The sequence below is a fragment of the Podarcis muralis genome, chromosome 2, assembly GCF_964188315.1.
Source record: "Podarcis muralis chromosome 2, rPodMur119.hap1.1, whole genome shotgun sequence".
Taxonomy (NCBI): Eukaryota; Metazoa; Chordata; class Lepidosauria; order Squamata; family Lacertidae; genus Podarcis; species Podarcis muralis.
The window spans coordinates 62,773,083-62,798,792 of NC_135656.1; the positions used below are offsets into that span (position 1 = coordinate 62,773,083).

The window sequence follows — 25,710 nt, forward strand, 5'->3', positions numbered from 1 at the left end:
CAAAATGTTTAGGGGTATGCGTCCCCCTGCGTCCCCCCAGAAAAAAGCACTGATTAACATATATCATATATATTATCTCATACATGATATCGTACATGATAACCACCCATCATATATCCATCATAAATAATAGCTTCATTGCTATACAGCCATTTTGGTTTGTTTTTCTTTTTTCTTTGACAAGCTACTTTATACTTAATTATCTTCTCTTCATGCTATTTCTGATGAGAAGGTATACAACTGGATACTGGTATATCAATCAAACCTATCAAATCAAACTAAGGTTTTGCACTTCGCATGTGGCCACTAGGTGGCCCGCTCGCCTTTGATGTCGCGGGGGCGGGGCGTAGTAGCGCGGCTGCCCAGCCGAAGCCTAACCTTCCCAGCAGCGCAAACGAGGCGAGCGCGGAGTTCCAGCGCGCGGAGCAAGCGAGAGGGAAACTTTCGCTTTTGTTCGAATTCCCTTTTCCGGGCGTGGGAGGCGGCATCCCGTTGGCCAGAGCAGGGTCTGCGGCCTGGAAGTTTCCGCCGGGCTCGGAGAAAGAGGATCCCACCTGCCGGGTGTGGGTGAACTTACTCCCCACTTTTCTTCGTCCAGTTATTCGGCGGCCGCGGATTTTGCGCTCCTTTGGACCAGACGCTCGCAAGCCGAGCAGGCGACTCTCCAGACGGGGTTTGGAAGCAGCCCGGAGACTCAAAAGCAACATAAGAAACTCCTGTAAGTCCTCTTTGTAGCGATGAGCAGCGACTTGTCCGTGAATTTTTGCTCTCGAGAGAGGCGAGTGCCACGATTTCTTTTGCTTGCTTGCTTGCTTGCTTTATTCGTGCGCTTTCATATTCCTCCAACACCTTCTTCATGTCAGTTTCTCTTCACTTCCTTTCCCGTTTGCATTTAGCATTGCTCCGATTTTTGTTTGCTTGCTTGTTTGCCTTGGAGATCAGTAATAGTTTTAAGTCCCAAGGGAAATTCCACAAGTAGCTCGTCAATAAGAAAGGGCTCTATCCATGCCATCTTTGATCTTCATTTCAGAAAGTCATTGGATTATTTTTTTCAGGAAAGTGAGTGATCTTGCCCTGCAAGATCAGGTAACTACCCTGCAAGACCCATTTGTAAGTTTCCTTCTATACTGGGGCATTTGAGGTGGTAGCAAACCTTCTCTTATGACTGTTTTATTCTGGTGAGCATCACTTAAGCTAAACCTTTGACACATGCGCACACATTTATATATCTGTATATACTGCTCTTTTAGATATGCCTGTGCTGTTTGTTTTATAGTTAGCTTTTTTCCTGTGGTTTATAATATAAGTATGAGATCTTTAAATGTTGATTGCATGTATTCTTGCCTATTATTTTTATAGCAACTAGTGTAAAGCTATCACTAACAAAAACTATGAGATCAAACCAAGATGTAAAAATGTTGTGCGGTTTGCTGTTCGTATCCTGGTTTTTGGCAGTAGTTCCTCTGTTGTTGGATCCTTATCTCCAGACTGTTTCCGAAAGGCAATTGTTTTCCTTCATTTCCCTATAGCAAAATATGGGGAAAACCCATGGAGTTGGGCACATGCAATGACTAGACATAGTTAATCCACCACATGCATATACAGAGGGAAGCCAGTACCTATAACAGTGATGCTTACATTAATCACCTGTGATGGCCTATGTACATTATACATTTTGTTGCCCACACAGTGTTGTGTAACCGTCTCTATTCCCAGTAGCAAAATGACGCTAATTTAGTACTTATCCAAAGGAATTGCAGTGAGCTGGAATTCATTGGCATGTCTAATTGCCTTTATCGGTGCTTGAAAAAGAATTGGGAGTGGCTCTCAGGCTACAGAATGTATATGATCTCCCATATGGGTATGCGTTTGATCGTTTCAGATGATATTCTGTTATTTTCACTTTTCACTTTCTCTTGGTTTTCAACCCATTTCTGGTTAGTGCGTTTGCAGTCTTCTCTATGCAGCTGATCAGAAATGGACAATTGCAAGGCGTGTCACCAGGTTCATCTTTTGATTCAAAGAAATAAACACATTCCTACTCTTGTCCGTTTAATTGTGACAGACGTACCTAAATGCAAAGAAAGTCAAAAATAAGGTTGGAAGTTTTATGTTGCTTGTATGAATTTCATAACCATACTAACCACAGATGTGCTGTGTCTTTATTTTGTTTTTTTTCCTCCCCTCTTTCCTTTATAGCTTCTGGCATGAACAAAAGCTTAGGGGAAGCTTCCTATCTGCTATGTTTTCCACTTTCCAAGAAACCCTTTGAAGTTTTAAAGGAAAGACTGGATAGGGATGCTTTGGATATTTTTTAAAAAAATCTCTATTAGTTCAGGCGTTTGGAAAAGATTGGGTGTGGTACAGCACAAGATGTTGAACAAGATGAAGTACTGTTCAACTCCTTTTTCGTTCTTGGATTATGTGTATGACTCTGGACAAGTCCTTTATTTTTCAGCTTCTCTTACCTGTCTGTGAAATGGAAATAACAGCAATTCAGCTCACAGGATTGCTGTGACATTAAGGGCGGGCATGAAATAAAGATGGTAAAGGACGTTGTAAATTACCAGCAATACTAACAAATTCCACTGTGTTCTAAATCACTTGGTAGCTTTCTGCCACACAGCCTATCACATACAGTGTACAGTGTACAGTGTGCCATCATTTAGATGTCTGCACCCTTAACTGTTGTACCATTTGTATTTTGATCAGTAGTGTTTGGGCACTGACTTAGCATTGGATATTCCGCTGTTTCTCTTGCGCTGCATTTGAGAGACATTTGGCTGGTTTAGACACTAGTCGAAGAAGCTGTCCACCGCAAGGCATGCTTCCTCCTCCATCTCTAGCCATCCATACTGAAATGGCCTGTCTGGATGTGAATGAGCACATGTCAAATCCTACACACATGTAGAGGAAATTGACACGTCTGGTTCCCAAATAAAACCCAGAAATCAACTGCACGCTTTTAAGCCTTTACATGTCATCTTATTACTATTTATTGCATTTAGGTTTTGTTTTCTTTCTAATTGTCAAACAACAGCTGAAATCAGTTAACAAGGAGAAAGCGAAATACAATAAACACAAACTTCCTAAAGTGCCCATGCAATAACACTATAAAACAACCCTACCACACGCTGCTAAAGTGCAGAATGTAAAATAGATGCATATTTGGATGGGTCTCACTCGCAGGGATGGCAGAAGGCAGTGGAGATGGCGAGGCAGGTGAGCCCAAAGCAACATCCCATGCTTTGGAATTCTGGGGCTGAAGGAATTCCAGGTGAAAGCAGACAAGTGAAAGTGACATAAATGCAGATTCTCTGGCCTGCAGCCTTCAGTCTCTACCTCACAAATGGGAATTGCTCCTCCCTCCTCCCTTACTGATGATTTGAAGGCTGCCTGCTTTCCTAGGTTCTTCATATCCCCAGTGGGGGATGCTAACTGGTGCCAAAACTACAGTATATGGTTGTGGTTGATATATTTTGATTTTATTCTGTGAACTGCCCTTCAGGTATAGGGCGGTATATAAATTCAGTAAATAACAACAACAATCTGTTCATCATATAAAGTGATGGGGCCCCTTTACTTTCTCTCTCTCTCTCTCTCTCTCTCTCTCTCTGCTCTACTTCAGGCACCTAGCCAGAAACCTTGTGGTAAGGGGGGGAATCACTTACAGAACTGCAAGATCATAAATACAGGTATCTGTCTATGTTGGAAGGGATTTAATTGCATTGCTTCTTAATGAGCAATTGGATAGGATGCTGCCTGAAGCCTTCCCCACCCCCTCCTTATATCTCCAGTCTTAAAAAGGGCCAGAGTATTTTTTAAAATACAGTGGTGCCTCGCAAGACGAAATTAATTCGTTCTGCGAGTTTTTTCGTCTTGCGAATTTTTCGTCTTGCAAAGCACGGTTTCGGAAAAGTTTTGGAAAAGCTTCAAAAATCACCAAAGTCTTCAAAAACCTCAAAAAAGGCTACCACACCGCGTGCTATGAGTTGCTCCTCGAAGTCAAGTCGCAACTGTATTAACGGTGTTAAGAAAAAGGAAACAAACTTGCAAGACGTTTTCGTCTTGCGAAGCAAGCCCATAGGGAAATTCGTCTTGCGAAGCAACTCAAAAAACCAAAAACCCTTTCGTCTAGAGAGTTTTTCGTCTTGCGAGGCATTCGTCTTGCGAGGTACCACTGTAAAAGCTGAACCTTCAAGGAAGGACTGATAATGTTTCTGAAAAGGAACCTCACATTAAGAGGCAGCTTCAGGCGACAGATTTGGCATGGCATTATTAGAATACTGTATGTCCATTTAGTTTTTTAGTATTGTTTTGTGGCGAGCTAAGAGCACCATTTTTATTTTTATACCTGACCACCAAAATAATCTCAGACTGGCTTCCTCTGCTCTCAGATAAGATGCTGCCTGATTTTCATGCCTCTGCTTTGATTAGACTTCTCCCTTCTGATTTGTTTCCACTTTCTTTGGAAAGCAAGAGATTTTTCAATCAAATTAGGACTGACCCTTAACCAGTCAAGCAAGCTATGTGCTTTAATAATACATTTTCCACTCCTATTGAATTTGAAAAAGATAGTAGTAGTTTCTGCAGACAGGCAGTTTCTATCCAAGAAAGATACTTGGTAAATATATAAACAATTAGCATTTAAGTATTGTATAGCTTACATGTAGGGACGCAGGTGGCGCTGTGGGTTAAAGCCTCAGCACCTAGGACTTGCCGATCGAAAGGTCGGCGGTTCGAATCCCTGCGGCGGGGTGCGCTCCTGTCGTTCGGTCCCAGCGCCTGCCAACCTAGCAGTTCGAAAGCACCCTTAAGTGCAAGTAGATAAATAGGGACCGCTTACTAGCGGGAAGGTAAACGGTGTTTCCGTGTGCGGCTCTGGCTCGCCAGAGCAGCGATGTCACGCTGGCCACGTGACCCGGAAGTGTCTCCGGACAGCACTGGCTCCCGGCCTATAGAGTGAGATGAGCGCACAACCCTAGAGTCTGGCAAGACTGGCCCGTACGGGCAGGGGTACCTTTACCTTTACCTTATAGCTTACATAGGACAGAGTTTTTGTCAATTATGTTGCATTTCTAAGGAACTGCATGACAGGGATGCCATTCCCCCCATTGTTTTTGGCAGTTATCAAGTTATTAATTGGAAACATCTATACAGTGGTACTTCGGGTTAAGAACTTAATTCTTTTTGGAGGTCCGTTCTTAACCTGAAACTGTTCTTAACCTGAGGTATCACTTTAGCTAATGCGGCCTCCCGCTCGATTTCTGTTCTCATCCTGAAGCAAAGTTCTTAACCCGAGGTACTATTTTTGGGTTAGCGGAGTGTGTAACCTGAAGCGTCTGTAGCCCGAGGTACCACTGTATTTTTGATAAGCTCACTGATACTACACTGGGGTAGGGAACAGTGTTAGAAACTCAGATATAGAAGCTAGGAGCCAAATGACTCCTTAAACCAGGGTTACAGTCACCAAAACGGAATGTCTAGGTGCCATATTGTGGCCAGATGTCTTGGAAGTCATATTTTCCAATACGGCGTTTTGGTTCCTGAAATTCCTTCTGATTGTGCAGATAAAATATCACGAATAGAATTCTACAGGAAGCTGTTGCTAGTGTGTGAAAACAGTCAAGATCCCAGGATCCCCAGGCATGCACCTCCAGATGTTGGAGATGTCAGGCACCGTCCTGGTGCCCGGGCATCTTCATGTGGTTGCAAGTAGGTGATAGCCAGGTGCAAAATGCACAAGGCGAATTTTGAACATTGGTAGGGAACCTGTGGCCCTCTGGATGTTGCTAGATTATGAAACCCATCTTCTTTTGCAACTGGCTGTTAACCGGAAAGTTGGTGCTTCAAGCCCACCCAGAGATGACTGTGGGCAGGATTCCTGTATTGCAGGGAGTTGGACTAGATGACCCTTGATGTTCCTTACAACTCTACAGCTCTATGATTCTTATAATGCTGGCCGGAGCTGATGGGAATTGGGGTCCTGCAACATCTGGAGGGCCACAGGCTCCCCCCCCCCCATTCTACACCTTAGCCTTCACCAAGTGCCTAGCTGTGTATAAATTAAGGCATGGAGTGGGAGATGGGCGTCCCATTGCTGACTTCCATATGTTCCAAGTACCCCATATGCACCATCAATAACTGGCACATGGATCACATGTATGGGAACCTATGCATGTTGTAGCAGGGTATGTGCCTTGGGTTTATGCAAATGGAGACCTGGAAAGATTGGAAGCTGGGGCAGAGCTCGTAGAATAAACCCCCAATGTGTTGGTTTCCACACAAGTAAATACCCCGAGTGACCCTTATAAGCAATCCAACAGGTCTGTGTGTGCCAAGGGCAGCTGCTTAATCTGTGTTGATAGCATTGCTGTAGTTATTTAATGTTTTATTTAAATATCTGCCCAGGAACAAACTTTTGAATCTTTTATCTGCCCTATCCTCTGGGCCCTGAACTGACACCCATTCATTGTTATCATTTAAGAGCAATAAGGTTGCATTGCTCTGTTCCACTGCGCACAGTTTGAGCCAAGTGTTGACTTTTGCCTTTCGTTTCCGTTCCTATATAATGCCATACCTTATGGATAATGAGTTTCGTGTTTATTTGAAAGTAGCAAAGGGCTGACACATGCAACAGAATGAGGCGATGGTTGTACGCTGTGGCATTTGCTCCCACAAGATGACCAACTAGGACGGCTTTAAAAGAGGATTAGGCAGATTCATGGAGCGTAAAGCAATCAATGGCTACTAGCAACAATAGCTATGTTCTGGCTCTCCTGTCAAAGGCAGGATGCTGGGAATCACCAGAGAAGAGAGTGCTGTTCCATCCATTTGCCATAGGATGCTGAACTAGATGGGCCTGATCCAGCAGGACTCTTCTTATGCTTTTACCCAGGTACCAATTACCAGCAGGCCCAGCTTTGGCTGCCTGGACTTTTGTATTTCTGGTTATGAGTTTAGGGTTGTTCCATTGTAGCCTATCAAGACAGTTGGGTTGGAGTTACTGAACCCTGTGCCCTGCTAAATTAAATGCATCAAGTATTGTTTGATACAATATGATAAACACCTGATATGTGGGTGAGCACCTTGTTAGTCACCCTCCCAACAAGAATTAAAACTTTTCAGGTGAACTTGAAGAACAACTCCAGCTCCTGATGTGCTGGAGTCACTTAGGAACTAGCAGGGATTTCCTTTGGAGGGGCAGGAATGTGGAGGCAGTAGCCACTGTACAACCAGATGGGGTGGTCACTTCTGGCTGGGAGGGCTGTAATGTTAGGGTAGACATAGATTTAGATGAATTTACCCAGAAGTAGGGTGGCCAGGTAAAATGGGCAGGGCCTGCAGAAAGTAGTAACAAGAGCAACAGGCCCATCGAATCATAGAGCTGGAAGGGACCCCAAGGTTTATATATTCCAAGCCCCTGCAATGCAGGAATCTCAGCTAAAGCATCCATGACAGATGGCCATCCAACCTCTGCTTAGAAACCTCCAAGGAAGGAGAGTCCACCACCTCCCAAGGGAGACCGTTCCATGTTTATAGTCTTTGCCAACAGGATGCGTCCACAATTTGAGGGAGAAACGGTTTCCATAAATCCTCAGCTCAGCAAGAGTGACCATTAAAACCAGCAACGAAGAATCTCTTAAAATTTGAGTAACTTGCTCTTGAATCTTCTCCAAGCACCACCAAACACTCTTTCTCTCTTCATTAAACACCAGGATTCAGAGCACAGTGCCTGTTGGGTTCTCCCCCCCCCCTTTTTTTTTGTCTGTCGGCAAGCTGGTTTAAATGCGGAGCCCCCTGTGCTGCGTGATAGTAATAAATAGGTTTGTGGGTTTCTTACAAACAGCCTGTGTTTTAACAAGTAATCCCTTGAAGGCATTAAGATGGGTGTGGCCTGGCCTTTGAATTTCCACAGGTTTTGACGTCATGTTATCTTTCTGATCTGGAGCGCTTAAGAGAATTGGCACAGTGACTCCAGCTTAACCTGTTCTTGCTAATGTCAAAGTGGCAACAAGCGTCACCAAACTTCGGGGATAAATTACAAAAATGGTACAGCCAAGATGATGTCAGGCTGCTCGGTTGGAGCCGCTTGCGCATTGTACACAATCCCATGGTCATCGCATAACAAGTTGCACAGTTGCGTTAAGCTTTTTCTTCATGTGACATTTTTATCACACCCTGTCAGTCAGATCAGCACAGGACTGGGGCCTCACAACAACCCTTTGAGGTAGGTTAAAGTGAGAGGGAATGACATGCCCAAGAGAGACAAGTAAGTAAGCAAGGATTACTTATGCTTCTTATACTGAAACCTAGGTCCCTTACATGGTGGCACGATCCCCGCAGACAGCCCCTTTGCCAGCTGCCTCTTCCAGTTTTCTGTTTTGTTTAATTTGTACTGTGCTGGCTGAAAAGCAATGTGCAGGCACCTAGCAAGTCTACCTTCTTCCCTCACATTTCCTAGAAATGCCTCTGGGCTACACATGGAACCCTTCATAGGACTGGAAAGGAAGAAGAAGAGGCAAAGAGAGTTGTAGTCCTTCACTACGAACCTCCTGCTCATACTCATACACATGATGTGTGGTACTGTCTCATTTCCATGACAACAAGCATAAGAGGAAGTTAAACTGAGAAACAGGGACTCCTCCTGTGAACTTAATGGCTAAGCAGGGCTTGGTACCCAGGTCTCCTGGATCCATGCCCAACACGTTGCTCCAAAGGTTGGTGGGAGCTTTAGTGTAAGAACATATGGAGGACCAGATGTTCCTCATCCCTGTTCTACTCATGGTATGATGTTGGCTGTCAGAAAGCTGTGTTTGAAGTCGATTGCTTTTGTATTGAATTAATGGGACTTGCAGGCTTTAAATCTTAAGTATTCCAGCATCCCAGTTTAGTTTTGTGCGTGACATGAATGTGGACATGAAGTCCAAGTAAAACTAATAAGATTACTGAGGCTGCTCACGACATGAGGAAGCGTCCAGGAATCAGAGCCTAGGGCCATGAAACGCTTGTCAATGTAGGAAATAACTGAGTTTCACTCGGAGCAAATCAACAGCTTAGATTACTGCTTGCCAGGAAGTTCATTCCAAATAACGACAGCACTAATGCACTTCTCTGTAAACGGAGCACGGAGCACACATTTTCCTGTGCTGTGCGTGGGCTCTGCCTCACACACACACTCATAGAAGGAAGGCCTTCCATTTCAGCAGAAGCTTGCCAGAAAATTCCTCCACTGAAACACGCCTCAGCCTGCCTGTGACATAGGAGAGTCTTATTCCACGTAAGACTCTGACATGGAAACCCACAAAATAGCATTGCGGTGAAACTTGAATCCCAAATTAAACTAGCACTCCCAACCAGCCTGCATTCCCAGGAATCCTGCTCATGAATTATATTCCTGACAGAGTCACTTTGGTTATCTTTCCTAAATTTTGAACCATGATTTTTGGTTAACATTTTATTGTTCAGTTTATTGACATCTTTAGTCAATGGAGTGTCCTGTTAGGCTGCAACTAAGAGATCTACAGAACCAAGAGTAGACCCAGTGGACAGGAATTGCACTAAGTCTAGGCACTAAGTCCAGGGCTTGCACAGCCTCTCCTGATTCAAGAGTTGCAGAGAAACATCAACATATGATGACACCTCCATTTCCCATTCGTAGCAGACATTTTCATAGCACGTATTTACAGTTGAGTGCCACAGTTGGTTCTTATTGAGATGATTGGTTACCAGAGCAGAGGTTAGCATTTTTCATACTTCGTCAGTAGTTCTGAATTAGGATAGTCCTAGGACAAAATTCCCCGTGAAAACTCGTGGCAAATAGGTCTGCTGAAACAACAATTGCATGTCCTTTTCTTCTTGCATACATGATAGCAGTTTCGTTCCACTAAGGCTTATCCTAAAGTAGACATTTTCTCTGTATTTTTATAACTTACTTTGCCAGGAAGGGGACGAGCTGCTTTTTTGACCTAGGGCATTAAACAGCAGTTGGAGTCCAACAAAATCTGGAAGGCCACAGGATTCCTATCCCTGGTTACATTTATTTATAATCTGCCTTTCAGGATACAAATCTTCCCAAAGTGGCTCACAACTAACTACATATTTTAAAAACACAATAAACAACATGTTAAAAAGTTACCAGGATCTTTCCCACAGGGCAGCTGATGGTAGATCACCCTAGGCTGGGTGGAGGGAGGTAGTCTGAGGCAGTCTTCTTAGGAAATACTGTGTTTTGATGTGTTTCCCCCAAAGCACTTTTGATCTGAATTGAGAAACAGAATGATGTGGCTGTGTTTTGAGCTGATAATGTGTACACAGATAATGTGTTCAGATTCGACCCATTGACAGAATCAGGTGTTGAGCCTCTTGTTGAGAAAGAATGGATTGGTTTGCTTTGTAGGCTGATGGTGACTGGAAAGGCAGGCAGGCAGGCAGGCAGGCAGGCAGGCAGGCAGGCAGGCAGGCAAGCAAATAAATAAATAAATAAATAAATGTTAACAGGATCAAAAGATCAGGGTGGGAAACAGCAACATATCCAGCTGGCAGGAGTTTGCGCACTGTTTGGTGTCATCAGTTGCTTCATTCGTGTAAAGAAACGGATTTCGTGACTCAGGAAACCATGATTAAGTACAGGTGAGATGCCTCGAGGCTGCTGAATCAGACACGAAATCTGCGTCAACGCCTACTGTAGTTAAAATATACACACAGGCAGCCCGTGTGACTGGAGATTTGGCAAGGATTTTTTCACTCCATCACTAATTTTATTTGCCCAGGCAAAATCTTCCCTGGAGACTGGACAGATGAGAGGCAGGGTCCCATGGGCTTAGAAGCTGGAAGCTTCCTACCAGAGCCAGTTCTGCCATTGGGCAAAGTAAGGTCTCAGGCAGCATATATCCTCCTGAGCTCCCTGACCAAACTGTTCTGTTCGAGAAGAGAGCTGTGTGTCACACACTTTGCCATCCACGTTTATATCTATCCTGCTGACCTCCCTCAGGGGCAGGGCAGTGCCCCTTTGCTAGTACCAAAGTAGGAGGCACTATAAATGGTGTGCATCATTTGATCCTTTGCCTCAGGCAGCCAAATGTCTTGGGCCAGCCTTGCTTCATACATAGACACACTCCGGCAGTTCATGGGACACCAGCTGGATTCGGGCGAGGGCGAGGGGGAGAGCTGCAGCAATTTATTAGCCTGGGATGTCCAATGTTTCTCATTAAGGTAGATAGTATTGTGCAGATACTGGTCTGTATGTTGAGGTTAAGGTGATGGAATTCAGGGCTATAACTCATTTTGGTTGAGGGGCTGAGAACTTTAGATGCTTGTGTTTGGAGAGGAAAGGGGCCTTGCACAGGTCCTGTTCTGATCCTTTGAACCCAGAAATGGGGACCCTGTGGGCATCAGGGAAATCCTCTGCAGGCACATATGCACCCCATGGGTGCCACCCTGGCAACCTCTGCCCTATGGTATGTTTCCCCACCTTCCTCTTCTTGCAGGTGCATACACACATCTGTGCAGTTACCAAAAAAGGTAGTGGGAAATATTTTTGGAGGGCAATTGCTTCTTCTTGAATCATCCCTGCTAGATTAAAAAAGCAAACAGGTGTCAGCTTGCCTGAAGTTGGACAGCAAACTGATCAGAATGGTTCTTTGCAGATACTCAGTGCCCCTATGACTGCAGCCTAATCCAGCAAAGCATATTTTGCTGTGGCAATGTGCTGCTGAGAGAGGAGAGACTCTGGCTACTTACAACTGATTGGTTGGGAGCCAAATTGCTTGCTTTTGAGCTGACTCATTACGGAACTTATTACACACACACACACACACACACACACACACACACACACTGTGCATATCTATCTAATCTGTCTCATCTTTAAGTCATCTGTTGGTGTTGGTAGGAACTTGTAGAAGGAGGCAAAGAACCAGGGAACACGCCCCCCCCCCCCCCATAGTGGAGGACAACATAGCAATTAGGTAGCTCACACACAACTGAACAATTCCTCTCCCTCCCCTGCCCCCCACTGTTCCATTTTTAAGGCGCATTTTCACATTCAGATGGCATAAATTATGTACTGTGTGTAATTTTTTTGAGCATACAAAAGGCCTGCCAGTTTGCAGAGAATCTGTGATGTTGCTTTGAGAAGATTTATCTGCTGATATCCTGCAGCACTTCCAGGGTTTTTAATGGGTACAATTCTTAGGCCAGGTAGAGAGCTCTAGAGGGCCACATCTGGCCTGTAGATCTGATGTTCCTCATCCTTGTTTTGAAATAATCGGTATCTGGCACCCTTCCAGGCTAATTAAACTTTGGCTCTCTCTCATTAAGTCAACATGTTTCTATCTCACTGAGGGGCAGAATAGCAGAGTTGTTCATTTTTTCCATCAGATTATACAATAGTGGCGCAGTTAAAATAATGACATGTAATGAATACTAATGAAGAGCCAGCATTTTACGATGCCTTTTTATTGGAGGGTATCAGAGTACATGGTTTTCCTTTTACAGCTCCCTTCCCTCCTCAAGATACCTTATTAAACAGAACATTTCCTCACCATGCAGCTTAAGAAGTATGAACAGCAGCCCACACTCACCCTGAGAACTGCCTCCCTTCTGTGCCACCATGCACAGTTTCACATTTTGATGTTATGAGCATGTGGCGGGGTTGCGCAGCAGTGTTTTGCAACAAAGCCCTCCTTTTGTTTCTGTGACATTTTGTGGAAATGCAGTCCTCTGAAATAAACAACATTCATTGTATTCTTTGATGCGCAATTGGATCAATTGTTAATTTAGCACATGCGCCAAATTATCCTCTGGCTTTGTGACCTGCTCCAGACCCTCTTTCCATTGAGTAGGAATTCAGACTTAGAAGTCCTATATCTGGGTGGGATTCAGCTAATGAATCCCTTTGACAGAAGCCCATGCAAGGGCTTTCATTTGCACAATGGGGTTTCCTCTAGTTCTCCTGGTGGCAGTCAGGAGAATCCCCAGAACAGCGCATGGAAGAAGGTGGATGGGTGGGTGCGACTGTTCCATCTAGCAACCTGAAATGTTTGCACTGACGGAACATTCAACATACTACAACATTGAATTCCAATATGCTAGTCACTACAGCAAACTAGCTGAGAAAGCCACAACACATGAAATAACATTAAATGACATCTATTTCTGTGTAGTTCCTGGATGGCAGGCAGGCATAGAAATGATCCATTCCATCTGATCCCACGCAGCAGTGTTGGCACAGACCAAATCCTTTCGTCCTTAAGGCTGCAATCATATGCTTATTTATGTGCCAGAGAGCCCCACTGCATGAAGTGGGGCTTGAGTAAGTATTGTTGCATGCTACCCCAATCTCTGAGATTCCAGAGGTTCCAGGTACTTACCCAGGGTTCGTGTTTCCTTTTGGAAATGGGACACAGCAGAGACTGTGATGCCTTTATGATACTGTATATGGTTTATTTACACATATATACAACCTGAGTCTATGATGGAGGGGTTCACAGCATTAAAGCCTCAAAAGGGCCTTGTTTCTCCCATAGCTACAGCTATCAACCATTGCTGTGTCTCTCTGGCTTTCCAGCTCGCTGCTTTGCTACTCTGCCACATTATTCTTCCTAACCTCTCTATGCTGTAAACTTTGGTTTTATCTGTTGAGGAATCCTTTGATTCTTTGTCCTCTTAATGGTCCACCACCCAGGTGGTCAGTCCAACACAGGAAGCTAGCCAGGCTTAATTAGCTCTGATTAGATTTTAACCCTTGCTGGACCTGGGCATTTGAGAGGTCTGGCACCCATCTTAGCACCCCAAGCATTGATTAAATTATAACACTTACTAGATCTAGGGATTAGGGCTGTCTGGAACCCACAAACTCATAACAATATGTATAGATAGAAGTGCCCTGCATGTCTTCTTCTGGACCGAATGAAATGCAGATAAGTCTTCTAACTTACATAAATTTCAAGCAGCCTATCCAAGCTCTGTTATTTCAACTCTGGAGATAGGGCAAGGTTTTGTGCTTGTCACCTGTGAGGATTGCATTTGCTCTGTGTCCTGTTTTATTGATACCTTTCTTCTTCTTTGCTTTAGGGAGGAACAGGAAGAGCATGGATGTTTTGGGAGACATAGAGCCCACACAGTTTCCCCTTCCAAAGCACATCTTGGAAGTGTGGGTCATTGTCCTGATCATCCTGGTCACCATCGTTGTCATGACATCCCTGCTCTTGTGCCCGGCGACAGCAGTGATCATTTACAGAGTCCGGACACACCCGATACATAATGGAGCCGTGTGACACTTGCTTCCATGTCACTATGTTTGGCTTTGCTTTTGAGAAACACGAGATAAAAAAGGATTACAGGGAAACTGTCAGTTTATCAGGCTTTCTCTGACACCAGGCCAGGCTCTGAGGAGACAATGGAGGCATGCCAACAAGAATATGACAGCAGCACAGAGACTATGATCATGTGACGAGGACGTCACATGTCACCAGAAGTGCCCCAGAAGCCTGGCTGCACAATACAAACTGTGTCCCTAATGCTCCACATCCAGGACTTTATCTCCCGTTATGGAATCAAGTTGGCTGGTTCAGGATTCCAGATGGTTCTTGTTTTGGATTTTTGGTGTGTCCTTTCATTTGAAAAATGGTTCTTCATGTTTACTGGGCAAGCTGTTCCAAAGGACTAAGGAATTGGCAAAAACAGATGTCAGAAAGGAATAATGAAATGTAATCCCAAAAAAACCCTTCTATGTACATTCCAGATGTGGAAACACAACCTGTTTTATCTATCCCCTTCAAATTGAGACATAGATATAGACATATTCGGTAAAAACCATGTGGGGGAAAGCTTTGATTGCTCCCAGCTGGAATGTTGGTCATTCTCTCTTCCCTCCAAGATCCCTCTAATCCAAACAGCAGCAGCCGAAAAAGGATTGGGGGGGGGTGTAGAAATGAGATGTAGGTAGATAAGTGAAGTTATCGTATTTGTGGTATACAGTTACAAAATGATATACTCATCATTAAACATCTATTTTTAAGGAACCTAATAAAATCTAATACAAAAAAAAAAAAAAAACAGAGGAGGGGAGAATGAGATTTGAACAAAGTAATTTGCTGTCAGGGAACAGTTTAGAATAAGGTTACCAGGTTTTCCCCAATGAATCTGGGGACACTTTTCAACTTCAATAGGAATGATAGGATTTTGTCAGGGGACTGGTTTGTAAATCCGGGGACTGTCCCCGAGAAACGGGGACGTCTGGTAACCTTAGTTTAGAATGTGGCAATGAAAAAGTGGAGCAAAAGAGACTTTCTTTTGCTGCTGGGTTTGTGAAACTGTGTGCATCTTGCAATTCTGTGAATGGGATGGGAGGGCCTTTCCTAGTTGTACTGAAGGAATGGCAACTAGGGCATAAACTTGTAAAGACTGGGGATCTTTGCAGCTGTGATGTGATAAAAGTAGTTTGGCTGTTCCATCCATCCCCCTGTTTCGCACGCACCCCCAGGCAACTGTCCATTAATGTGTTCCCTTTCTACTAATGAGGTTACTAGACGTTTATTTCTGCCTGACAACAGTGAACATATAATTGGCATGAGCATGCAACAATTTATTGTAGTTCCTGCATGATTCATTTCCCTTCTCTCGTGGCTACTGCTGGCCTCTGCTGCTGTGTCTTTTCTTGACAGTCATCTGTTCCCTCATACAGCAGAACTGGCAACTCCTAGCCCAAAGAGGGCTCTTGGGCCTTCACTGTCTGCACACCAGGGAAAGGTTCAGCAGCTGCTATGTGATGTTGAAGGAAGACTCAAGATCGGCCAGACCTCTCCCTTCCGCTCAGCCACAAGTGGCACTGCAACATCCTGCCAGGCCAGGTGTTAGGAGATGTTGTCCGTTCGTAGTTCAGATCTGGAAATAGTCTACTTATAAATCTGTTTTTATGGAAAGAAACACTCCACCCTGTGAAAAATGGTTTCAGAGGTTTAAGTAGAATTTGTTTGTGTATTGTACATAAAAGTGGATTCATTTCCATTAATTGTATCAGCAGTAAACTCCTCCTGAAACTGTGATATTGTGGCAAATCCATGTAATAAATGTTTGTTGTTTTATTTTATCGCATCTGTGAACAGTTTATCATGAAACATCTCAAAATGATTTCGCAGTAGAAGCATCAACAGTTAAAAACAACTCATTATTTTTAAAAATAAGGTCTTCCATAGAACCCAACAGACAATGGAAATAGCGCCTCTCTGGAGGGAAATAAATAAATAAATAATAATAATAATAATAATAATAATAATAATAATAATAATAATAATGGTGGTAGTAGTAGTAGTAGTTTTATTTGTACCCTGCCCATCTGACTCAGTTGCCCCCACACTGAAGGTCTGGTTCCTATTTCGGTTGAATGAATACTCCTGCTGTTATGCAGGAGAGACGCTTTCCTGCAGAGCACAGTGTTTGATCAAGTATATAAGGGGTTAGACTGTCTTTTAGGTTGTTTTGTGCACAACTATCATCTCAATTGGGGACGCGGGTGGCGCTGTGGGTAAAAGCCTCAGCGCCTAGTGCTTGCCGATCGAAAGGTCGGCGGTTCGAATCCCCGCGGCAGGGTGCGCTCCCGTTGCTCGGTCCCAGCGCCTGCCAACCTAGCAGTTCGAAAGCACCCCCGGGTGCAAGTAGATAAATAGGGACTGCTTTCTAGCGGGAAGGTAAACGGCGTTTCCGTGTGCGGCTCTGGCTCGCCAGAGCAGCGATGTCACGCTGGCCACGTGACCCGGAAGTGTCTCCAGACAGCGCTGGCCCCCGGCCTCTTGAGTGAGATGGGCGCACAACCCTAGAGTCTGTCAAGACTGGCCCGTACGGGCAGGGGTACCTTTACCTTTACTATCATCTCAATATCAGGCATTGTTGACTTAACTGCCTGCTTTTATTCTTGGACTTTCTATACGAGTCTCTTTTCTGCAGTGACTCCTGATCATTCCTATATGAGCACTCGTGAGTGACACCAATCTCATAGTGCAATCTGGCTGAGCATCCTTGCATCTTATGTATGGTTATTATTGGCTGTCTCAAATAGAAAATTGGTGTTGCTCATTTTCATGTTCTTCCTAATCTCTGCCTCTGGGGTAGCCAACATGAAACTCCTCAGAAGCATGGCTAATGGTCTGGGACGATGGGAGCCAAGAGTCCACAAAATCTGGAGGGCACCACCTTGGCTATTGCTGCCCTACTCCATGCTCTGTAATTTCTCATTTTTCTTCCTGGGACACAGGAAAGCTCATCTCTCTCTCTCTTTTTTTAGAATTTCAATTAGAAATAAATATACACCACTTTCAACAAAGCAAAACATGAACACAGAAATTGAAAGAGCAATGCAATTTGCAGTCAAAGAGAGGAAAGAACATTAACAGGTGAAAATTCATCTCTAATTGTTAGATGACTAGGATTGGGAGCTTACAATCAAGATCTGTCTTTACTACACACATTCTTTGTGTACAGAAATAGCAAAAAGAGTAGCTCGAGGTGCTAAGAACAAAGGTTTTTAAAAATCCCACTGGTCATGTGATGTTTGAGACATATAACCTATACCTTGTTGACAACTTATTTTCTTTCTGTAGGGGGTTGGGACAGGATGTGAATTTAATCTCTCATCAACCATGGCTCACGTCACTGTCATATGCACATTTTGCTGAATTTTTTCATAAGGTTTGAGCTTGACCTTGACGAAAGCCAAACACACGAGGGCTTTCTTAGGTAATGAAATGAGTCAGATTGCAGCCTGGGAAGAAAATGATATAAATCAGAGTCAGAGAAATTACATCCTGTTTCTTGTAGCTGGGTGGGAAGTGAATAAATTAAATATAGGAAGCTGTCTTAAAATGAACCAGACCATTGATTCTTCTAGTTCAGTATTGTCTACACTGGCTCCAGGGTTGCAGATAGGGAATATTCTCAGTCCCAGCTGGAGATACCCGGGACTGAATCTGGGACCTTCTGTATTCAAAGCAGATGCTCTACTATTGACCCACAGATCTTCTCATGCTCTGCACACGTTCCAAAGTGGTTTTTGTTGGGAGTTTCACATGTCTGGTGGCTGTGAACCATTACGCTGCAAAGAGCTACCAATCAAAACAAGTAATAGTGGTTTTGACAGTAGCCCTTTGGAGGGATTTAAAGAAGGAAGACCGGGTGTCAGGCTGAATGTGGGCCTACCACGAACATGTCATGGCACTACAGAAGTGCAGAAATAGTGGATGGAGCTAAATGTCCGAATATGGTAGGAAGGGCTCCTCTGAGTGCAGCGCCAGAGGGGCAAGTGGCTGCTGTCAGTGCAAGTACAGCCCACCCCACCCCACCCCCGCCTATATTGCTTGACATCTAGCACATCAACAAGCAACAACTACATGGCTGGTATGAGTCATATCAATCAACCACATTAAACAAGCCCAATGAAATTAGCGCAGGAAGCTCGCCATTACCATGACGTACCATGTACATTATGCTTTAATCCCAGCCTTAAGAGAGGAGACTTGTGATCACAAAATGCCTAGATTAGTGGTTGTGCTAAACTTCAATTTACCTGTTCTTGTCATTCTGTAAGTGGGCATTGGTCTGAGGGTTTGAGTCTAAAGGAAGAAAAACTTCCCATCAGTCTAGTCTCATTAAGGGCATCATCCGTGATCATCCTCCTAGCTGTGTCTAATGTACACAGTGAAAGTAAAAAAGGGAAAGGGACCCCTGACCATTAGGTCCAGTCGTGACCGACTCTGGGGTTGCGGCGCTCATCTCGCTTTATTGGCCAAGGGAGCCGGCATACAGCTTCCGGGTCATGTGGCCAGCATGACTAAGCTGCTTCTGGCAAACCAGAGCAGCGCCCGGAAACGCCGTTTACCTTCCCGCCGGAGCGGTACCTGTTTATCTACTTGCACTTTGACATGCTTTTGAACACAGTGAAAGTAGTCCAGCATAAATGTTCAGAGATATGGAAACAGTTTTTAGGATCTTTCAGTCAGGCTGCAGCAGAGGTCTAAATGATTGTGCTAAGTAATCATCGTCATCATCGGCCCAGTATACCTGAAGGAGCGTCTCCACCCCCATCGTTCTGCCTGGACGCTGAGGTCCAGCGCCGAGGGCCTTCTGGCGGTTCCCTCATTGCGAGAAGCAAAGCTACAGGGAACCAGGCAGAGGACCTTCTTGGTAGTGGCGCCCGCCCTGTGGAACACCCTCCCATCAGATGTCAAAGCGATAAACAACTACCTGACATTCAGAAGACATCTGAAGGCAGCCCTGTTCAGGGAAGTTTTTAATGTGTGACATCTTAGTGTATTTTTGGTTTTTGTGGAAGCCGCCCATAGTGGCTGGGGAAACCCTGCCAGATGGGTGGGGTACAAATAATAAAATTATTATTATTATTATTATTATTATTATTATTATTATTATTATTATTATTGCCCCCTCCAAGTTTATTCCAAAGGAGAGATTTGAAGAGAATTCTTCCTGGTTTGAATCACAGTTTTGTCACTCTCTCAAACCCATGGAATCTAAATGCCGTTTAATTTTGTATATGGAGGAGCCAAGGATTGTTATACAGAGACTTGAAAGTACCAGTGGAAACAATGTGAAGTACTTTAGATTCAATTAAGATTAATTGGATGCACTTGGGTCCATTAGTCCTAATTCTTAGGAAACAGCTTTTCTCCAAGGATTTAAAAGGAAGCACAATTAGGATAAAATCTGTTGCTTTGGAAGCAGCCTGAGTCAGTGAGCCTTTGGACAAGGAGGCAGAGTACACAGGACAAAATGAAATTCTCGGGGGGGGGGGGGATATTTACACAGTTGCTTATAGCCAAGACATAGTGCAGAAATACTTGATGGTCTTGAGAGAACAGACCTAAAAAGGGAAGCACACAGATGATTTTACCTGAAAATGTTGCGCTCAGGAAGAATGACCCAGAGAACATGTTGCTTACATGCATTCATGTTCATTAGTAGCTCGTCTCTTTGTTGGACCCAAGCCAAACTGGATACAAAGTCTTGTTATGGAAAAATAAGATGGCAGTTGGGGGCGAGGGTGAGGAGAAGGGAATTTATAGCATGCAATTAGAAAGGGTGCTGACAGAAGTCAAAGGTTCTTTTAGGATTGGAAGACAATGAACACACGTATGGGTGAAGGCTACACATTCTTTATTAATGCATGCAAAGAAAATATAAAGCATAATACTACAACAAGACAACAATGCTGACATTCCCTTCATTTAGTTCCTGGAAACCGCTTGGAGTAGCAATGGATGTGACTCATGGATTGGCCAATGTGCAGCACCTTCTGTAGTCCAGATCTACTCCAAGTTCCAAGAAAGAGGGCTTCCCCACCTCTTTATAAGTCTATTATAAAGTTGCTCTCCTAGAACTTACACATTTTTCTAAATTATGCTGACACAGCAGATTGATAGAGTAATCATAATTGTAGTGTAGCTTACACAACCACCTTGACCATGCTTATATTCTTATACAGAGAAATGGGCCGTGGTAGTCAACCAATATAGATAACTGTACTATATTAGGCTGTCCCTAATATGCTTTGAACCACCCTGTTTATGTTCTGAACCACCCTGTGTTATTTGGCACTACAGTGGAACCTCAGTTCCCAAACGCCTCCGTTCTCGTACGTTTCGGTTCCCAAACACCGAAAGCCCAGAAGTAAATGCTTCCATTTTCGAATGTTTTTCGGAACCCGAACATGAGACGCGGCTTCCACTGAGTGCAAGAAGCTCTTGTAACCAATGGGAAGCTGAATGTTTCAGAAGCCGAACGGGCTTCCTGAATGGATTTTGTTTGGGAACAGAGGTTCCACTGTATACAAATTTAGTAGTAGTAGTAAGTAGTAAAAGTAAATGACCCCTGGACGATTAAGTCCAGCCAAAGGCGACTATGGAGTTGCGGCGCTCATCTTGCTTTCAGGCCGAGGGAGCTGGCATTTGTCCACAGACAGCTTTGGGTCATTTGACCAGCATGACTAAACTGCTTCTGGCACAACAGAAGAACATGACGGGAACCAGAATGCATGTAAACGCCATTTACTTTCCTGCTGCAGCGGTACCTATCTATCTACTTGTACTAGTGTGCTTTCGAATTGCTAGGTTGGCAGAAGCTGGGACAGAGCAACGGGAGCTCACCTTGTTGTGTAGATTTGAACTGCCGACCTTCCGATCAGCAAGCCCAAGGGACTCAGTTGTTTAGACTGCAGCGCCACCAGCGTCCCTTTTTACTACTAGTACTAGTAGTACTAATACTCCCTAAACAGGTGGCTGTTAATGTTAACATTGTCAGGTTCTGGATTTCAGGGCATTATATAACATAAAACCTATACAATAAAAACAAAAAAATAAAAATGAAAGCAGCATTTAATAATGTATCTCCACCACAGTGACTAACCAATTTCTAATTCTTTTCCGAAACAATTGCATTAGTCCACCACATCAAATAAGCATTTTCTTGAATGTCTTTTAAGGAACAGAACTTTGAAGATTTTCCAGAGGAGTAGCAAAAACAACAAAGCATCTTGGAACATCTTAATTATTATGGCACAAGCTTTTGTGACACGAAATCCACTTCACCAGATGATGTGGGTTCTAATCCATGAAAGCTTATGTACAATAAAAGCTTATGCCATAATTAATTTGTTAGACTTTAAAGTGCTGCAAGCATTTTTCAGCGTAATCCTATGCAGCGTAATCTCAGAAGTAAATCCCATACCTTCCAAAAAGCCACAGAAAAAAATTGGGACTTGCATCTTTTGGAGCTGAGTCATGTGACACATGTCTTTACCTAAGAGAACAATAGACTCAAAAAACCATAGAGTTGGGAGGGTTCCCTGAGGGTCAACTGGTCCAACCCACTGCCATAAAACTCACCCTGCCAGGGCCGGTTTCCTGAGGCTCAGAGTGCACACTTTCTCCTTAAAGCCAGCTGCCTACGGGGAACGCAGCCAGTTATAGGTGGAGACGGCATGTGGAGGGAGTCCAAAGGCCTGGGTATACTCCAGTTAGACTAAGAAATAAGGGGTTTATTGTTTGCTACTCATTAGATGCATGATAAGACAGACTGTGAGGATTTAACTCTCCTTTTTCTCCAAGGTCAGATCAATATATTTTGCCACCTGAGGCAAAGGACAAGATGGCGTCCTTTCCCAAGGTACATACAGAAGCCAATTGCGCAGGCAATGGAATCTTATTCCAATACTGGTGAAAGGAAAGGGTCTTCTACTGCATTTGTGGGCTAGTGTAGTGGTTACAGGGCAGTGCACATGGCACTCACTGCTCTGGCCACTCTCCCCACCTCAGTATCAGCCGCCTGAGGCAGCTTCCTCAGTCAGCTTTATAGCTTACCTTGGTTCTCAAATGTAATCCATTCTGGAAGTCCGTTCAACTTCCGAAAATGTTCAAAAACCAAGCCACACTGGACGTCCAAAGAATGCTAAAAAACCGGAACACTTACTTCCTTGTTTTCAGCGTTCGGGAGCCAAAACGGGTGAGTACCAAGGCATTCAAGAACCAAGGTACAACCGTACTCCCTGGCCTCCTCCTCCTAGAGTCAAACTCTCTAAGGAATTGGAACTCTCTTCCATTATCTTTTTACCATTCTGAGGACATTTTCAGATAGTCACTATTTTTTATAAAAAATAAAAATACAATCACATGGTTTTTCTGTTTGGAGACAGATGGGATGGACTTCCTCGCAATACTTTTGGAGTGAGTGGCGCAGAGAGCAGCTAGAGAGCAGCCAATTGACAGAAATGCCTCTCCAAGTTCAAATGAAGAGAAAAGATTGTGGCTCTGAGATTCTGGGGAACACTTTTTTAAAAATGGCTTTACATTTCACTTGGTACAACTAAGCCCTGGTTCCCTTAATAGACCAGCCTCCACTGACTTTAATCAGGGAGTAGGAAGAACAGAGAATAGAAAGAAAGCATTGAATTAAAATGCTAGAATTCAACTATGGCAAATCATTGTTTGTAGTCATGTTTCAAAGACATCCTCTCAGTTAACAATGTATACTAATAACTTGGGGAATTCTCAGTGACAAGGAGCCCTAATTTTGCACATATCTATAAATCCCCTATTGCAGCCCAGCTTTAAAGGGGATTTGGAACGTTTTGCAGTTCCCTCACAGCTTTGTTTTGTCAGGGACTGAGGAAAAGATGGTTTCCCAACCCAGATATGCATTTTTCAGAGGTTTCTGCTTAGCTGCGCATGTTATTAATTAGACAGACAGTGCTGCCAAAGGTGGCCATTGTCAACATTTCATTAAAGCCTTTTTCAAAGGGAAGCTGAGTGCATCTGCTTTAGAAATAATGAGTTAGTTCATTTTCCAACTCCCATGGCATTTTATAAGAAACGTCTGCCCAAGCCAGAGGTCTGTTAAAGCATTTTGTAAAATAAAAATAAAAATGGAACAACAGGATTTTGCAGAAAACAAAATCCCCATTAATTTTACTTTTAGCCCTTTGCCAACACTTTCCTTAATCCAACCACAGTGGAGTGATCATCTCATTTCCAGAAAAGGCCTTGTGTGCATGTGTTGAGGGGAGGTGGCCTTGATGTCAGAGTTTCCTTGTTTACTACTTTTGAGTCCCACCCCCCCAAATCATAAATGTGCGGTTGGTGTACAAATGCAAAGCTGAATGAAGGGAGAGGGCTATAGCTCATTGGTACAGCGTAGCTTTACCAACCCCATAGTATGTCTATGCCTGTAGACCTCTTGTTGCAAGTGCATCAGAGATGCGCAAGTTTCAGATCATTCCTTACTCTGGTGAACAACGTGCATGCAAATACACACCTGTGGGCTCAAATTGCCCCTGATCCTTCCCTTAACTACCTATCCAGAGAACAAACATTGATCAACAATTCTGAGCAACCAATATGCTATAATGAGCATAATGAGATTTACTGTGAGATTTTGATGTTTAATAGAGCACACTTTTATGATCCGTTTACTAACAGGTCTTGCTTCAGAAGCTAGAACAGGACAAGCTATTGGAATTAATGAATTAATGACATACCACAGACAGAGAAAATCCCTCAGTAATGGGACTGAGAGAGAACCCTCCAGTTTGAGAATAGCACGAAAAGCTGGAGGGCTATTGTCTTCCAACACCACACACTTTTCACATTAGTGTTGCGTAAGGAAGCTCTTAACTCACAGAACTCCTGGTTCCAAAGATAGATGCAACATATTTATGTAACTAAGCAGTCACTAGCCACAAGGGTCAAATACATGCCTTCACATTGGCTGGCTGACCTATCCGCTGAGAGCTGGCCTGAGGATGGGGATATTGTGAAAGCAGAGCACATTTCTTCATTTGCTCTGCTGCTCTCCAAGAATATCCCTGTGTGCGATTGCCGGATAGAGAAACTATTGTTTTAAAACTAAATGCTGAAATAAGACTCTCAGGAATGGACTCTATCTACCACAAGCATGAACCACTGCTGTTATTCCTTTCCTTCAGGAAGGAAAAACAATAATACTTTACAAGACTCCAACATAAATATTTTCAGTACAAGCAAGGAACAGCTGCATGATGGGTCACCAGCCTTTGGGGACCAAAGGGCACATTTGCAAAACAAAAGAGACCACAACCAAGCGTATAAACTACAACCTATCCTTTTGGCTACAAAAGCTTAATTTCAGTGAGGGGAGAAGAGTCTGCTGAGCAATGCTTGTTCTACTTTTTAAAATTTTCTTGAAACTATAATCTAAGACTCCTCCATCGCCTTGCAATTAAGCAATTGAATGCCAAGGAGATTTTAAAGACATGGGCTACTGGATGGTGGCTAAGGCTAAAAAGCACAAATTAACGATGGCGAGGATAGAAACCATGCTTTTTAATGCATGCCAGTGAAAGGAAGGATTTTCAGGGTTCTGAGGCTGAACCAAAAGACTCATCCATACTGGCAAGAAATACAGGCAATTGCTGTGTGCAATGCAATAAAAGAATTAGGAAGCAATGGAAAAGTCACTCGGGGTGATGAAAGACTTGCTCTTTCATGACTGCCAAGAAATCAATTCCCCTTTCAAAATCTGAAAAGGGGCGGAGGGTAAGGGCTGAGAGTGCAGCTGTTCATCCTGATTTTAGCTGGAGGATGAACAGAAAGCTGAATTTAATTCTCAAAAATATTGGCGGTGGCAGTGGGGGGTGGAGATCTATTCTAAAGGAATCACTAGTGTGTAATAAATACTGCTTCATGTGAAGTGCCTGGAGAATTGCCTAATCAACAAGGGAATGCTAAAGAACAACAACTGCAAAAATAAAGTTTCATGCTTGACTGAAGCTATGACCATCTTTTCTGTGAGTCCTGGAAGACCTGCTCCCTGCCTTGCAGGCCTTTTCCCACTTGGCCTGGGAGGGCAGGACCTCTGACTGACTCCAGCTACAAAAACTGAGGCTGCCGAACAGACTCTTGGGCTCGGTATTGTTTGGGGGGCTTTGTTCAGGTGTGTGTGCTGCTACTGATATTATTATTTTTTAGTTGAAAACTTATTATGATTTGTGTTGAAATTAATTTGGTTGTGTCCTTTTTGATGTTTTATTTATTGTTTATGCCTACTTTTGGTTATGTTTGTAATGATGTATTTTTTTTCATGTTGCAAGGCGCCTTGAGCATGGTTTGAACAAGGGAAAGGTGGTATACAAATAAAATGATGTGTGTATAGAATCACAGAATTGTAGAA

At 43.6% G+C, this 25,710-nt stretch overlaps 1 protein-coding gene across 1 annotated transcript; it reads left to right on the forward strand.

The window, feature by feature from the left end:
- The first annotated feature begins 282 nt into the window (after positions 1 to 282).
- Positions 283 to 16,093, forward strand: SMIM3 (small integral membrane protein 3). The gene is made up of 2 exons (XM_028718293.2): positions 283 to 718; positions 14,077 to 16,093. Exons 1-2 carry the CDS (start codon positions 298 to 300, stop codon positions 14,277 to 14,279), a joined length of 624 nt encoding a protein of 207 aa, XP_028574126.2. The 5' UTR covers positions 283 to 297; the 3' UTR covers positions 14,280 to 16,093.
- The last annotated feature ends 9,617 nt before the right edge of the window (positions 16,094 to 25,710 follow it).

What these genes read in the sequence shown, in the direction of transcription:
- SMIM3 (XM_028718293.2), top strand. Translation starts at nt 298, where the DNA reads ATGTGGCCACTAGGTGGCCCGCTCGCCTTTGATGTCGCGGGGGCGGGG. An exon ending in AAGCAACATAAGAAACTCCT is followed by an intron (nt 719 to 14,076) that starts GTAAGTCCTCTT and finishes TCTTTGCTTTAG; the next exon opens with GGAGGAACAGGAAGAGCATG.